The sequence below is a fragment of the Radiomyces spectabilis genome, assembly GCF_025331425.1.
Source record: "Radiomyces spectabilis strain NRRL 2753 chromosome Unknown BYT42scaffold_1, whole genome shotgun sequence".
Lineage (NCBI taxonomy): Eukaryota > Fungi > Mucoromycota > Mucoromycetes > Mucorales > Radiomycetaceae > Radiomyces > Radiomyces spectabilis.
This window is the reverse complement of record NW_026251926.1, coordinates 1,211,423-1,225,781: the sequence shown is the minus strand read 5'-3', so window position 1 is coordinate 1,225,781 and position 14,359 is coordinate 1,211,423. Positions and strand designations below refer to the sequence as shown.

General features: G+C 42.0%; 7 protein-coding genes and 1 non-coding gene across 8 annotated transcripts; 4 read left to right on the top strand and 4 right to left on the bottom strand.

Moving 5' to 3' along the window:
* Positions 1-308: 308 nt before the first annotated feature.
* BYT42DRAFT_609483 (uncharacterized protein) lies at positions 309-2,305 on the top strand (the record flags this gene model as incomplete). Its single annotated transcript, XM_051571268.1, has 3 exons — positions 309-1,709; positions 1,775-2,038; positions 2,120-2,305. The coding sequence occupies 3 exons, from the start codon at positions 309-311 to the stop codon at positions 2,303-2,305; spliced, it is 1,851 nt and encodes a 616-aa protein (XP_051428245.1).
* BYT42DRAFT_16201 (pyridoxal phosphate-dependent transferase) lies at positions 2,217-5,122 on the bottom strand. The gene is made up of 10 exons (XM_051562330.1): positions 4,706-5,122; positions 4,536-4,600; positions 4,364-4,453; positions 4,022-4,292; positions 3,683-3,940; positions 3,428-3,589; positions 3,241-3,344; positions 3,019-3,177; positions 2,821-2,945; positions 2,217-2,753 (listed from the first exon to the last, which is right to left on the bottom strand). The coding sequence occupies exons 1-10, from the start codon at positions 5,054-5,056 to the stop codon at positions 2,677-2,679; spliced, it is 1,662 nt and encodes a 553-aa protein (XP_051428244.1). The 5' UTR covers positions 5,057-5,122; the 3' UTR covers positions 2,217-2,676.
* Positions 5,123-6,088: 966 nt separating this feature from the next.
* On the top strand, positions 6,089-6,932 carry BYT42DRAFT_487086 (3-oxo-5-alpha-steroid 4-dehydrogenase-domain-containing protein; the record flags this gene model as incomplete). Its single annotated transcript, XM_051563770.1, has 2 exons — positions 6,089-6,212; positions 6,271-6,932. 2 exons carry the CDS (start codon positions 6,089-6,091, stop codon positions 6,930-6,932), a joined length of 786 nt encoding a protein of 261 aa, XP_051428243.1.
* A 121-nt stretch (positions 6,933-7,053) lies between these two features.
* On the bottom strand, positions 7,054-8,773 carry BYT42DRAFT_551974 (uncharacterized protein). The gene is made up of 4 exons (XM_051566331.1): positions 8,104-8,773; positions 7,865-8,033; positions 7,767-7,774; positions 7,054-7,692 (listed from the first exon to the last, which is right to left on the bottom strand). The coding sequence occupies exons 1-4, from the start codon at positions 8,690-8,692 to the stop codon at positions 7,259-7,261; spliced, it is 1,200 nt and encodes a 399-aa protein (XP_051428242.1). The 5' UTR covers positions 8,693-8,773; the 3' UTR covers positions 7,054-7,258.
* A 432-nt stretch (positions 8,774-9,205) lies between these two features.
* On the bottom strand, positions 9,206-10,659 carry BYT42DRAFT_551970 (ras family-domain-containing protein). Its single transcript, XM_051566330.1, has 6 exons — positions 10,551-10,659; positions 10,277-10,450; positions 10,124-10,189; positions 9,915-10,009; positions 9,714-9,826; positions 9,206-9,636 (listed from the first exon to the last, which is right to left on the bottom strand). Exons 1-6 carry the CDS (start codon positions 10,612-10,614, stop codon positions 9,522-9,524), a joined length of 627 nt encoding a protein of 208 aa, XP_051428241.1. The 5' UTR covers positions 10,615-10,659; the 3' UTR covers positions 9,206-9,521.
* A 599-nt stretch (positions 10,660-11,258) lies between these two features.
* Positions 11,259-11,332, top strand: BYT42DRAFT_t14. Its single transcript has one exon. It is a non-coding gene; the product is annotated as a tRNA-Asn (tRNA).
* A 1,013-nt stretch (positions 11,333-12,345) lies between these two features.
* BYT42DRAFT_487653 (uncharacterized protein) lies at positions 12,346-13,077 on the top strand (the record flags this gene model as incomplete). The annotated part of the gene is made up of 6 exons (XM_051563820.1): positions 12,346-12,398; positions 12,556-12,578; positions 12,640-12,700; positions 12,799-12,847; positions 12,912-12,934; positions 13,017-13,077. 6 exons carry the CDS (start codon positions 12,346-12,348, stop codon positions 13,075-13,077), a joined length of 270 nt encoding a protein of 89 aa, XP_051428240.1.
* Positions 13,078-13,648: 571 nt separating this feature from the next.
* Positions 13,649-14,218, bottom strand: BYT42DRAFT_541924 (uncharacterized protein; the record flags this gene model as incomplete). Its single annotated transcript, XM_051565583.1, has 3 exons — positions 13,649-13,811; positions 13,909-14,099; positions 14,201-14,218. The coding sequence occupies 3 exons, from the start codon at positions 14,216-14,218 to the stop codon at positions 13,649-13,651; spliced, it is 372 nt and encodes a 123-aa protein (XP_051428239.1).
* Between the last annotated feature and the right edge of the window lie 141 nt (positions 14,219-14,359).

The window sequence follows — 14,359 nt, the reverse complement described above, 5'->3', positions numbered from 1 at the left end:
ACGGAGACATTCCGTTGATAGTCAGAAGACGTGCACACCAGAAGTTGGAGTGAGTGGTGCTATTTCACTACCTTGGAACATTGTTTTTCTCAGGTTATTGCCAGGTTCCAACGATTTGATTGCACAACGAGTACAATGGAGGATATACACGGCTCATTGTGATAAACATGTTACACTATGTCCCAGGTCAATCATTAGAGTTGACGGAGTGTTAATTGTAGGCGTGGTTATCCCAAATCAGGTTGTCGTAATTCGGCCTTTTTCCCAATTCTTTCGCCACAAAGCAGTAGTTACTTTCCGTTAGTTATATGCCAGCAAGAGCCAATGCATGGTGGCTAGCACTGTTCACATTGCTCATGGGCAGCAGCAGCTTTGCTCAATGGTCGAGAACATTGAGTTTGCCTAATACTTACCTGGGCTCGACACCGTACCAAGGATTATCATTTACCTCGCCCAACATCACCTCAGCGCTGCGGATACAGCGAGACATTGCACTCAATGTCACCATTGATCGGATACATTGGCCTGCCATCCACCTGGCGTCATATTTTGACCGAGACTATTCTGCAGAGAATATACAAACTGTGGAAAATCTCTTGGTCATGGGATACCAACGGCTCGTCCTCGACATTTACTGGGATGCTTCTCGAGCGACATGGCAACTTTGCCCCGAAGTGATGCCCGTAACGGCCACCGATGACGACCACGACCGCAATACGAATCTTCGCCGAGTTGGAAGATATAATTGCAGCCCGTCTACCAGTTTTCGTCAGTTCATGGAAGCTGTGAACAACTATCTCCTCATGACCGATCTCTCTACCGACTCGGCCAACACCCATCTAATATTCTTAATCCTCAATTTACACTCACTCAACGGTACATCCGGCGCCTATGCATTGAAACCTGAAAAGATTTCTTCCAACGATGACTCGAGTCTGTCAAACATTATTCAATCTGCTATTGATCGCTCCGTCAATAATTCACCTCGCTATTATACGCCTCGAAATCTCACAGATAATCGACGTAATGTCAACGGCAGTTTCTATGTCGACGGTATGCCTTATCCGCTGCCGTCTCGCACTGATCACAATGACCCTTCACCGGCATGGCCAGCGTGGGGCTATCTCGTCGAACGAAACGTGCAACTGCTAGTTGGATTCGGGAAGAATAACCTACCGAACGGAAGCAATTATGATATATCCGATGATCGAGATATTATCTTTGACCCGGAAGTACTTGGAGCTGGATCAAGGATGGAAAAGGTTACGTTGAAGGATATGAATGCTACCGGATGGGCGGATTGCAACCGGCCTGGCAACACGACAGTGATGATTCCTGCCGACGGAAATAGCACGCATTGGCAACCTCCCAGTCAACAAGCATCGGTGTTGTCATGGTCATGGAGTTTCATGATGGACGGCCAGGACCGATTCACCTATGATACGGCGCTTCATGCTACTGAATGTGGTTACTCGCCTTATTTCACAGCTTCCAATTACAGCGAGAAAGGATCGTCCTATTCTGTCAATGACACTGGTCATTTTGCAGATAATATTTTATCATCGATTTGGTCGTGGGAAGTGGGCGAACCTCGTACGAGTGGCAATCTTCACTGTGCAATGATCCAGCGATGGAATGGACGGTGGCGTGCTGGTGATTGTACGCATTTACTTCGAGTTGCTTGTCGTCACGTCAATGACGCCAATGAGGTACGCCAAAATTGCCGGGGATATTTGAATCTGCATGAAATTTACTGATCCATATTGGGCTGCAGTGGGTTTTGACGCCTACATTTTTCTCGTACGATCGGGCTCTTTCAGCCTGTCCAGAAGATTATGTGTTTGATACACCGCGAATTGCACAACAAAATCGGATGCTTTTCAATGTGTTACAAAAGGACTTGGTGCACGAATCTGTGGATGACGAATCAGAGTCCACCGATCCCACCCATCATTTATTCTGGATAAACCTTAATTCCGCTACAGGAGACAACTGCTGGGTGGTTGGAAGAAACTCCACCTGTTGGTGGTTGAATCACGTAAGCAGAATTGAAGGAGTGACTGGTTCAAGTGTAACTCGTTACGATTCCGCTCACAATGTACCTTTTTTCATGATCTAGAGCGGTCGACCTTACTTGTTACTGATCAAAACTTCCATTGTGGGTGGTATTATTGTTTTGATCCTTTTTGGATTCTGTGCTTGGGTGAAATGTGCCCGAGTGTGGCGTTCGAGAAAATCACGTGGACGTAAAAACATGGTAAAGCAATTGCTGGCCAAACGCGAATATGTCACCGTACCGGCGTGAGAGTGTTTTGCACCGCCCTTCTGGCAATTTTGTATACATATCTAATTTTTTTTTTAATTTGATCCATTGTCATTCGCTGAGCTGAACAACAACAGCATGTGTATATAGACGAAGAATGACCATAGACGTAATTACAGTGAAAGCACTCACGGGTCCCGTGAGTTGTTTAGATGACATTTTTTATAGAGCGATGATAGACAAACGATTACATGATCCACTTGACTAATAAACAAATGGATAAATCAAGAGATGAAAAAGGGGAATGTAAGGAAAAAAAAAAAAAAGGAAGAAGTAAACATTACATTAGATGGAACAAGGCATTAGGGACAAAAGAAACAATAAATAAATAAAAAAAGGATGAAAAAGCACAATTATTGATCTTTGCATTCTTGGCTAACTTTGAGCATAAGCAGATCGCCCACTTCGCTAATGGTTTCCAGAGCGTGATCTATATAACAACAGCATTACAATAAGTATTGAGAAAACATCGATCAACGAGCCACAAGGGATCTTACCAATATCGTCCTTGGTATGGGAGGCGGATAAACAAAATCGAGCGCGAGAGGAAATAATGGGAGTAGCAGGGTAACCGACGACGCAAACCGCGATGCCTCGTTTTAGCAGTTCACGCGAAAAGGCACTTTTGGAAAGATGTCAGAAAATCACATAAACCACATGTAACATGGATGGGGTAAGTTGTGTGTCAAACTTACGGAATTTTGGCAGGATTGAACAACAGCAATGGTACAACTGGGCTACCGTGATCGCCGTACACAATGAAGCCCATTTGTCGTAGACGAGCAGCAAAATATAAAGAGTTTTCAGCCAACTGCTTAATTTTTCGTCGTCCTTCGTCGGTACCATCTTCACCACTAAAGTGACAGATTCCGTTCAGCTTCCAACCATCATCAACAAAGGCATGATTATTATCTTACCAAATAATTTTCATGCTGCTGATGATTTGTTGCGTGACAGGTACAGAAATGGGTTCGGCATAAAGATAGGCATGGTTGGTAACGCGCAAGTGATCAATGACCGCCTAAAAAAAATCAAAAAAATAAAGATGGGTGAATTTCAAAGAGTGAGTGCAACAATCCCAAGTGTGTAAGGCTATTAATATACCTTATCAGCGGCGATGTAACCACCGGCGGCACCAAACGATTTGGTAAAAGTTCCCATCAAAATATCGACGTTGGCAGGATCCACACCGTAGAAATCGCAAACACCCCCGCCATTCTCGCCCATGGCACCAATCGAGTGGGCTTCATCAACATACAAGTAGAACTACGAAATAAGACACAAAGAGTGCATTATTAGCATCATCAAACAAAAGACGGAACACGGTTAAAAGTTGGAAAATGAGATGTATGGGGTTACCTTAAATTCCTTTTTCAACTCTACCAATTCGGGCAAGTTGACAACTGAACCCTCCATGGAGTAAAGACCTTCAACGATAACGAGGATTTTCTTCCAGGGGCGATGAGTACGGGGTTGGCCCTGCGAGATAACTTCACGGAGAAGTTCACGCAGGTCCTCCATGTTGTTGTGTTTGAACACGCGAACGGATGCACCGGACAAACGAGCGCCGAAAATGATGGAAGAATGATTCAATTCATCCGAAATAATAAGGCAACCCTATTGGAAACCAAAAAAAAAAAAAACAGTCAGTAACTATAACGCTTTAAGCAAGACATTTGGGGCCCAAAAAAAAATTACCTTGTCAACGAGAGCAGGGATAGTGGTAGAATTTGTGGCGAAACCCATACTGATTACCATGGCATCTTCTTTACCGACGAAGCGAGCGACCAATTGTTCCAATGCAGCGTGTTGTTTGGTGGAACCAGCTTCAGCGCGAGGGCTGGGGGAGGCAATACCTAATTGAGCGGTTGCTTGTTCCACATCATCGGCACAGGGACCCTCGCATTGAGCAAAACCAAGGTAGTTGTAAGAGGCAAAATTAAGAGCGTCGGTAACGGTGCCGGTCAATCTAGATATCGTCTGTAGTATGAGTAACATGCATAAAGTTTGTGTGTGTGGCTGCATGGGTCGCTAACCTACCTAAAGGTTTTATTGAAATCATGACTTACACGATCGAGAAGCTTGACGGTTCGGGAAGCGACACCGGTAATTGGCCGATTCCAGCAATCTCTGTTACAAAATGAATGTAATCTCAGCGATTAGCAAGCCTATTTTTTAAAAATAGAACATTATCACAGATTTTATACTGTACCGAATACGCATGTAAAGACGACGTGTGTAAAAGGAATCGAAATCAGATACCAAAGGTGCATATCCCTAAAGGGAGCGATGGCAAAAACAACACCAAAAAAAAAGAACAGGGTGAGCGGAAATCGAAACGGAGGATGGGTATCCGTTATTCTGTGTAACATTTTTCCTTACCTGGTTCATTTTCAAGTGCGAATAGGCTTGCGGCTTAAAGATCTTGCCGAGAATGTCACGTAGATGACCAAACAAGATGAGGACGAAATAGTTGAGATAGGTCAATACAAGCACATAGAGCGGTGCCGCTTCCATCTTATGTTCCAAGTCATTATAATTTTTCTTGGGTTTACGGGGTGGAATCCAACGGGTGGCGGCGGTGGTGGGTGACAGGGTGGGATCATCGTGTGCATTCAGTTTGGTCAAAAACGGAGGAGTCGCCACACTGAAGGAGTGGTCTGCTGACGACTTTGGCGGCGTCAAATTGATGGTTGGTATACTGATTGTATGAGCACGTTTTCCTTTGCCCATGGTAATTCACTTATTTTTTAATATATGAAAAAAATGAAAAAAAATGACCAAAAAAAAAAAAGAAACCACCCTAAAATGAGCAAAAAAAAAAAAAAACGAAAAAGAAAGGCCGCGATGTTTCTTTTTATATGCAGTCTTCTGTGTTGTGCCCCGGCACAGTAAGGACCCCCCAAACCCGTATAAACTTAAAACCCATCCCCTCCGCCTTTTGCATCCTTAGTCACACTAAAACAGATCTTGCCTCAGCCAATCATTTCTGTTTCACTCTCATTTTCCTTATCATTTTTTTCGCTTATCATATTGGATAATGGGGGGTTCAACCGGCTTGAACAAAACAAAAAAAAAAAAAACCAAGGCAACAATCCAGTTCGACATTCTGATTATCTTATTTTTCCATTTCAACTACAAAGAAATATAACACGAGGTGGTTTCGAAGACGAAGAAAAATTAAGGATCCATTGGCCTGTCTGTGAACGAATTTCTTTGAATTGAGGGACCAAAATTCACCATGTTGTTTGAGTTAAATTCCAACTACTCACTACGCCATACTGCATATTTCAGCTCGTAATGATGAGCATGAATTGAGCTTGGCTTGACGTCAATATCTATTATACAGTGCGCATGATGGATCATTATCCATCCCATTATTGCTTTCAAAGAACAACAATGTAATTGCACCGCCGTTACAACTGAAACGCGGCACAAAGTTTTTTTTTTTTTTCGCGCCGTCACAGCAATATCGATATCGATTGTTCTTTGGCATTCATGCCATCACAAAAGACTTGGATGTATCTGTGATTCACGATAATTTCTAGATTATTCATTCAGTTATTCAAGTTTTAATGAATCATCCACTATAAAAATCTCAAATATGGACCAGCTCAAATCCTTTTTTTATTTTCGCCATGGCAATTGTAGAAAGGGTTACAATTATAAACCCTTTCGTTTTATAGGATATGACATCATTTTCTACTTGGGTCATTTGAACGGTGGTTTCTTATTCTCGGAAGAAGTTATTGTCCGTCCTCAACGATGACTTGGGAAACAATAAGAGAATGGTGGATCAACCCACACACGTATGAGACCGCTGTCAAGATTTATGCAGCCTATTCTCCTGTAGTGCTGCCTGTTCTATTGTTTGTTGATGCTCCCTACGGTAATACCGGATTTCTGATTTGGATCAATGAGGAAGTGGTTTGTTAAATGTTGATTAGGCAAATTCACAAATAAATTCTTTCTCGATCGACGCTTGCCGGGCAAATGGGCGTGGGGTATCATGGAAATCGTTTCACCGATGGTCTATCTTGCATCGGTCTACTTGGTTCATCCGCGTTGGACGGCCAGTCAAGTATTGCCCACCAGCCTCTGGTTGATCCATTATGTGAACCGAAGCATTATTCATCCATATCGAGCATCCTCGATAGCTCCCATTCACTGGTTGACCATGGTATCTGCACTAGCCTTCAATGCGCTCAATGGCTACACCAACGGTACTTCCGTCACGCTCCACGACCTTCATTGGGGTTTGAATACTTGGTGTGGCGTTGCCCTCTGGGCCTTGGGATTTGGCCTCAATGTTTACCATGATAACATTCTGTTCAAGTTACGGGAAAAGAAAAAAGCTCAAGATACCAAGCGGTACTTTATACCACATGGAGGTCTCTTCCGATACGTGAGTTGTCCCAATTATTTTGCGGAAGCATTGGAATGGACAGGGTACGCCGTGACCTGCTGGCCAAGCACACCAGCCCTCACCTTTGCCATTGCTACCATGAGTACTTTGTTTCCTCGCGCATGGCGTATACACAAGTGGTATAAAAAGGAATTCCCCAACTACCCCAAGAATCGAAAGGCTGTTGTGCCTTTCGTTCTCTGATATCCTGTTAATGTAGCCCCTTTCCCAAGTAGCATATCGCGCGTTTTCACGAATATAGCAAAAAAGAATGAAAGGATGAAATCGAAAACACCATTTCATCAACTGATCCAACTTCTGACACATGGGAAAAAAGAACAAGATATTTCGTGTGCACATTTGGATTTGTATGAATCACAGATCAATAGGATGGGGTACGGAAAAGGAAAGTAGATAGCGAAGAACAAGAAAAAAAGGGGAAAGGTGTAACTGATGCAAAAGATGCGGATAATGGGTTTTTGTGTATGTGCTGTAAGATGGAGAAAAAGTTGGGCGCATCAAAGTCATTGTTAGATCAATCCTTCTGCCATCTGTAATTTGAACCAGTCGACCGTTTCTTGCAAGCCTTGTTTGACCGAAAATCGGGGTTCCCAACCAATGTACTTTTTCGCTCGAGAAATATCGGGTTTGCGTTTCTTTGGATCATCCATTGCCGCCGGCAAGATTTTAATATCGACACTACTGGCCGACAACGGAGGAGTCAAGACCTTTTCGCGAATGATATCGGCAAAGTCCTTGATGGAGTACTCATCAGGATTGCCCAAATTCACAGGTTCCATATAATTCCTATTCATCAACAAAATCAACCCATCCACAAGATCGTGTATGTACTGGAATGAACGCGTTTGCTGGCCGTCACCATACAATGTCAGCGATTCGCCCTTGAGTGCTTGCATGATAAAATTGCTAACGACTCGTCCATCAGCAGGCGACATGCGAGGTCCTATTCGAACAACAAAAACATGTGTTAGAATACAACCCGTGTTTTGGAATTTAACATTCAATTAAACTCTTTACCAAAGGTACTAGAAAAGCAAATATGTTAGTTTAGATGTCGATACCAAAAAAAAAAAAAAAAAAAAAAAAAAAAAAAAAAGATATAAGCAATTACGTACTTGAAGATTCGTGCCACACGGACGTCCACATCGTTCTGGCGCATGTAAGCGTACGTTAGAGTTTCAGCAATACGTTTGCCTTCGTCGTAACAAGCTCTTGGTCCGATGGGATTCACATGACCCCAATAAGTTTCTTTCTGAGGATGTTCCTCGGGATCACCATACACCTCTAAAAACCATCACCGTCAAAGGGTCAGCCTATGATTCATGCTGCAATTCCCTTGGGATTGGTCACTTACCCGATGTGGAAGTTAATAAGAACCTTGCTTTGGTTCGTTTGGCTAAACCAAGCATATTGATTGTGCCCATCACACTGGTTTTCACGGTTTTGGTCGGGTTGTATTGATAATGAGGAGGAGACGCAGGACAAGCCAAGTGATAAATCTGGGATACTTCGATCATAAATGGGTCCACCACGTCATGACGCACCAGTTCAAAATGAGGATGACCAATCCAGTGTTCGACATTGCGTTTGGTTCCTGTAAAAAAATTGTCCAGAACAATGACTTCGTGGCCCATCCACATTAGACGATCGACCAGGTGGGACCCCACAAATCCTGCACCGCCAGTAACGAGAATGCGCTTTCGCTCAGACGGTCTTAGTCGACGGATAGGTGGGTACGATCGTATATTCTTGTATACAATGGTGCCGTCTTCATGGTTCACTTCTCGGTCACTTAATTGTTTGGGCAGGTAGAGCTCGCGCAGCCATTCCAGTTCCACTTTTGACCCAACTGCGGCGTGGCCTACTTCTTTAACATCTTCACCTTGAACTTTCAAAGAAGCCACACCTTCAGTTATCTCTGTGGACTCGTCAGTTTGTGACATGTTGAGGACGTGTCGAAGAAATGCCGTCAAGGAAGAATAAAAAAAAAGAAAATGAACCACACCCAAAAAAACCAAAAAAAAAAAAAAAAATTCAGCACAGGGAGAGCGTCAAATTGAGACCGTTTCCCTTTTTTTTTTCCTTCCTATCGCATTTGTTGAAGTGTTTCTGACATCATGGAATGCCGCATCGGGTAAATCAAATTACACGTATAAAGTATCTGGATACCTTTCATAAAAATGGCTCAGGATCAAGACATATATAAAGGGGAACTACGCTTCATTCAATGAAATACAGGTAAGGCAGACTATTTTCACTTCACTCATAGTCTTGTTAGCTTGTCCAAAACAAGCCCTAATGTAATTGCTTTTTTCTAAGATGCCTGAAATGCATAAAAACAGCATCTAACTCGAGAAAATATTCTACATTCGATATTGATGCATATTGACCGTGTGCAATATCAGCACAGCAACCGAAAAGATCAAACTAGAGCATTTTTTATTTGAGAAAAATGGAACAAAGGCACTTGTAGGCAAGTAAAGACATCATGGATGACGATATAAAGAGAGAAAAAAGGAGAATGAAGGAAAAAAGAAAAAAGAAGGACGAAATTCAAAAGTTTGTATAAAAGTGATCCACGACTGAAGAAGAGTTTGAAGAAAAAAAAAATAACAGGAGAAAGGAAGGTATGGTATGGTAACCCAAAAACGGATAGTAACTCTTTTGTTTTTCTTCCTCTTTTTCTTTTTTTTCTTTCTTCCTTTTTTTGATTTTTTTTTTATATGGACATCCTACAAATGGGAAGAAAAAAATATTTCGATATTCAAAAGTTTAACAGCAACCGCCGTTGGAGGTGGTCTTTCCAGGCGTCGTGTCCAATCGCACTTCTTCTCTTTGACGCGCTTGCTGAGCTTGCTGAGTATCAATTAAACGCTTCTTGATATCCCTAGAAAAGAAGACCCGGTGAGATTTCAAGCGGATTTCAATCACCGTTGACACTGAGAGCCAAGTTAAAAAAAGTACCTTGCCAAGTTGAAGAAGGCTTCCTCGACGCCAATATTTGCTTTTGCACTCGTTTCCATGAAGCGGATACCAAGTTCACCTGCCAACTGTTCTCCTTGTTCGGTCGTTACCACCTACAGCCACACACAATTATTTTTGGCGTTAATCGAAATTTTCGGTGGACAAAAGGTAAGAAGAGCTCAAACTGCCATTTCTACCGACCCTCTTGTCTTCCATATCGCACTTGTTGCCAATCAAAATCTTATTGACGCCTTCACTCGCATGTTGTTCGATATTCGAAAACCAATTTCGTACATCTGTACAAGTCGAAAAAACCAAAGTCAGATGGTGTGCATAGTACTCGGTCTCACATAACCTTAAAAAAGAAAAAGAGAAGCTAAAAAAAAGTAGAAGAGGAAAAGAACACTTACTGCTGAATGACTTCTCATCCGTCACATCGTATACTAGAAGAATACCCATAGCACCTCGATAGTATGCTACCAGTAATATGAAGCAAGACATAACAGTTAGAAAAAATCTCTTTTCCACGCTTTTTCCTGTACAGTTCTATTCCAGTTGCTTACCGGTGGTGATGGTACGGAATCGTTCTTGACCCGCTGTATCCCAAATTTGCAACTTGATGCGTTTTCCATCGAGTTCAATTGTACGAATTTTAAAGTCAATACCAATAGTCGTAATGAAAGAAGGTGTAAAGGAGTCATCTGAAAATCGAAGGAGCAAACAACTCTTGCCGACGCCTAAACCAAAAAAAAAAGAAAGAGCAAAATGGTTCGTCATTACGGCCCCCCAGAATTTATCCACCCAGCCCGTCTAAAAAGTCATCATAAAAGAACTTACCAGAATCACCGATAAGCAAAAGTTTTATTAAATAGTCGTAAGAAGCGCTTTTGGCCGTCGTCATATTGAAAGCTTAATAATAAATAGGTGACGAGAAAAGAAAAAAGCTCCCAAATCAATCTGGAAAAAAAAAAAAGTTCAACGGAGTTGAGCTCACGATCACTTACCTTCCCCCGTTTCGGCGTCTCAAAAAATCAAATACGTCACTCCGTGCTATCCACTGCGAGACACATCCAAACGTTTTGATAATATTTTGAGTTGCACCTTTTTCACATGTTCACCTTGCAATTTCAGTAGATTGTAAGTTATTGGGCACGCGTTATCAACAGTGTAGAAGGGAAAAAAATAGCATTTTTATTTTTTGGCTAATGACAGAATATCAACCAAAACGTAGAAACACTCCGCCAAGAGGTCACATGACTTGGATTACATGGATAAGCAACCTATCCAGCAAGCTTCACTTTCCTGACTTGGCCATCACATACCAAAGCGTCATCTTTTCGTAGGCAACCTGCTTCTCTCAGTAAGAATCAATAGAAAGCCAAGGAATTTCGGACAATCGGGGGTGGGACATCCCTGATTAGAAACAATGCCTCGGGCGGAAACCATCCAATCACGGGAAAGCGATGAGAAAACCTCAAATATGATTGGTCGAAAAAATTATGCATTTGTTTTCGTCATGCATTTTCTAAATTTGGAAAAACAAGAGCTCCTGTGGCGCAATTGGCTAGCGCGTCTGACTGTTAATCAGGAGGTTGGTGGTTCAAGCCCACCCGGGAGCGCTTTTTTTGCTGCTTTTCACGATTTTTTATAATCGTGTTGTGCTCAACCAATCATCTTTGAGTTTTTTTTTTTCTTAGCGATCTTTGACATAATGGATTGTCACTCTTCAAGAAGTTCTGGCTTCGTGAGTCAGCACGATGCGTCATAAGTTGTAGCCTGTCATTTTAATATTTACACTGCTGCAGGCACTATTGTTGATGGCTTGGACAATATCCTCGTGAATTCAAAGAATAAACATCTTATCCTTCCATATTTTATTATTAGCGCTGAATTAGGTCTTGTCGAGAGAGGCTGAAAATTGTTTAGCTTGCCCAAAAGCTAACGAGCGAACGTTAGATGTTTTTTTGGTCGCAAAAGAAAACAAAAGGTTATTTCGTACGATTCCGGCATTTGCGAATAAAAGGCTTTAAAAGAACACCTTGAGGTAGGTTAAAGTTGATTGCCGCGTTCTTCCTTCCTTGGATTAAAGAAATGGTTGCCACTTGTCGACAGTTTGTGTGGATATATAATTTCTGAAATGGCGGTAAATGAATGTGCGTCGTTCTACAACAGCGATGAAGCATATCAGCTGTAAAGTTTGGTTGGGTTCTAGCATAATATTCTTTGCTGCATGCTTGGCAGTGATAAGAATATGCGCGTCAGATCAGATGAACATACTCAGCAATTGTATGAACCAGCTGACAAACGCTTTTGTTGCGACCATCATGGATTTTTGTCTTTGTTTATGCAAGCTTTTTTGATTCTTCAAACCTTAAAATGAAAATGACCGGTTATTAGTTTTATCTGCCATGTGCGAAAATTCGACAAAATGCCTGCATTATGTACTGTAGCCATGTGTTTCAACAAGATTTGACCCAGGAAAAGAGACAAGGGAAAATAAAAAGCCCTTCGTGACACTTGCCGTGTTCGCAAATTCAAAGTCAGCACTTGCTTCGCTTTCTCGCTTGACCACCAGCGCGTTCTCGTCCAACTTTTTCTTTGTTTTGCACACTTTTTGACTCTGTCTCTCATTATGAGCATTCTTGACGAATTCGCATCACGCAACTTTTCTTTATATGCCCAATGGTAATGACCAACATAGCCTGTCTTGAAAGAAAAGCTTGATCGTCTTGCTGACGATTTCACTCTTTTTATGCTCTTGGCCTTTTTTTGCTGAATGCTCATGCTTTTTTCTATATTATTTCATGGCATACGTCTGGTTCCATAACTCTTTGCTCTAAAGGTGCGGTCTTATTTCTATAATATGTAAGTCAGTTGTGGAGTCAAAGCCAGGAGTTTCTATTATTCTAAACATAGTTATTTTCAGTATTGATCGCACTGGGTGTCGTGTCTCTTCTTAGTAATATACCTTTTGCGATTATTGGCTGGTAAGATGTCAGAGAGAGAAAGAGAGGGGAGGGGGGGGGGAGAGTCAGCGAGCCATCACGCTATCTTGATGAATGAGTCACTGATCCCTCGATGACAGGGTATTTGCTGCTATTCTAGTATTCGTTGAAGTGCCTCTCTGTACAAAGGTAATGAAAACCAAGCGAAGCTTATATCCATTTTGCAGCACGTTGTAACAAACTGTTCTTCAAGTTTTGTCCAACTAGTCCGAAATTGTAAGTCCAAAGGAGATAAAATATCTGATCAAAAAATGGGTAAGAGGTATATGGTTGATGTGTTTCGTTCATTCTTTCCCAGCGATGCCTTCATTGCTCGATTTGAAAATTCCTATTTCCGTGCAGCACTGTATCTGGTGTAAGTGATTCTAGGCAAGAATGAACAACGACGTATGGCTCATTCTGTGTGAATAGATTTGCCATTGTCATGTTTTTATCAACCAAGATAAGCGTCACTAGTCTTGTGGCTCCAGCTGTGTTTTTGTTATTGGCAGCCATTTGCTATGGTAAGAGAATATCCGGAAGAGGAAAACAAGGGGGGCCGCACTGTTCAATTTTTCTTTGTTTGGCTTACTCCATCGATTAGGTATTGCTGCTCTGAAGAAGCAGCCGCATGCAAGCACAAAAATACTCGGTGGTACTGGCGTGGACAATGTCGTCTAGATTCAAATAAAAAGTATTTATTGATTGCGAGGGAAATATGAGAATTTTTTCTTTGAAAGTGAAGAAAGCGAGAAAGAGAGAGAGAAATTAAGCAAACGATAATGGCGATTAACAGCGTATCAGCCAGCATGCTCCATTTTGAAAAATCCCTTCCAATTTTTTTTTTTTCTTTTTTACGTGTTTGTCCCTTCTTTACTTTCCTGCTTTGTCTGATATATTTTGATGTCTCTGGTTTCAAGTAGATACAAATGCAAAGAGAATAGGGTGGATCTACAACTCGTCGAACTGGCGTGCCAACTCGTCCAACTCTGCCTTGGAAGTGTTGTACTTCTCCAAAGTTTCCTCATATTTCTTCTCCTTCTCCTCAAGTTCGCTTTCAAGGCTCGCCACCTTGCGTTCGGCCTGTTCAGCTTTGAGATCGGCTTCGTTAAACCTAATAATCAAGTCAGCATAAATTCGCACATACAAAAAGAACCCACAAGCAACACATGCTGGCTTTTTTTTTTATTTTTTTCCTTTGTACTACTTACTTCGCCGAGGTGTCCTTCAGCTGATTTTCTGTCTTTTCGAGTTGCTCTTCGAGGTTCTTGACACGGATTTGAAGGGATAAGAGTTCGTGGTCTTTGGAAGTATGTTCAGCCTCCAACTGCTTCACGGTGGCTTCAAGCTCATCAGCACGAGCATTAGCAGTTTCAGCTTCGGCACGAAGAGCGGTAAGTTTCTGATGAAGGAGTGATGTGGTTCATTACTTTAGTCACTCTGAGCCAACTTATAATCGCCAAGACCATCCACGGTTGTTTTTATTTCTTTGTGATTTTTTACCTCCTTAAATTTTTCCATGGTATTTCGCTTTAACTGGTCGAGACAGAAATATGTAAGAAAAGGGAAAAGAAAAGCTGAAGTCAGAAACAGCGACAAAAATATTTATTTTTGTCGGAGTGATCCCACCAGTCAGATCTCCCACCTTGACCCAATGGGGAC

Bases quoted from the DNA above. Each gene is read 5' to 3' on its own strand.
- BYT42DRAFT_551970 (XM_051566330.1), bottom strand. From the start codon at position 10,614: ATGACGACGGCCAAAAGCGCTTCTTACGACTATTTAATAAAACTTTTG. The intron at 10,010-10,123 runs GTAAGTGTTCTT...CGACTTGTACAG, and splicing joins GGATGAGAAGTCATTCAGCA to ATGTACGAAATTGGTTTTCG. The intron at 9,637-9,713 runs GTACTTTTTTTA...CTTCTTTTCTAG, and splicing joins GCCTTCTTCAACTTGGCAAG to GGATATCAAGAAGCGTTTAA.
- BYT42DRAFT_16201 (XM_051562330.1), bottom strand. From the start codon at position 5,056: ATGGGCAAAGGAAAACGTGCTCATACAATCAGTATACCAACCATCAAT. The intron at 4,293-4,363 runs GTAGGTTAGCGA...GACGATATCTAG, and splicing joins GATTTCAATAAAACCTTTAG to ATTGACCGGCACCGTTACCG. The intron at 2,946-3,018 runs GTAAGTTTGACA...TCTTTCCAAAAG, and splicing joins TTCAATCCTGCCAAAATTCC to TGCCTTTTCGCGTGAACTGC.
- BYT42DRAFT_551974 (XM_051566331.1), bottom strand. From the start codon at position 8,692: ATGTCACAAACTGACGAGTCCACAGAGATAACTGAAGGTGTGGCTTCT. The intron at 8,034-8,103 runs GTAAGTGACCAA...GATGGTTTTTAG, and splicing joins CTTATTAACTTCCACATCGG to AGGTGTATGGTGATCCCGAG.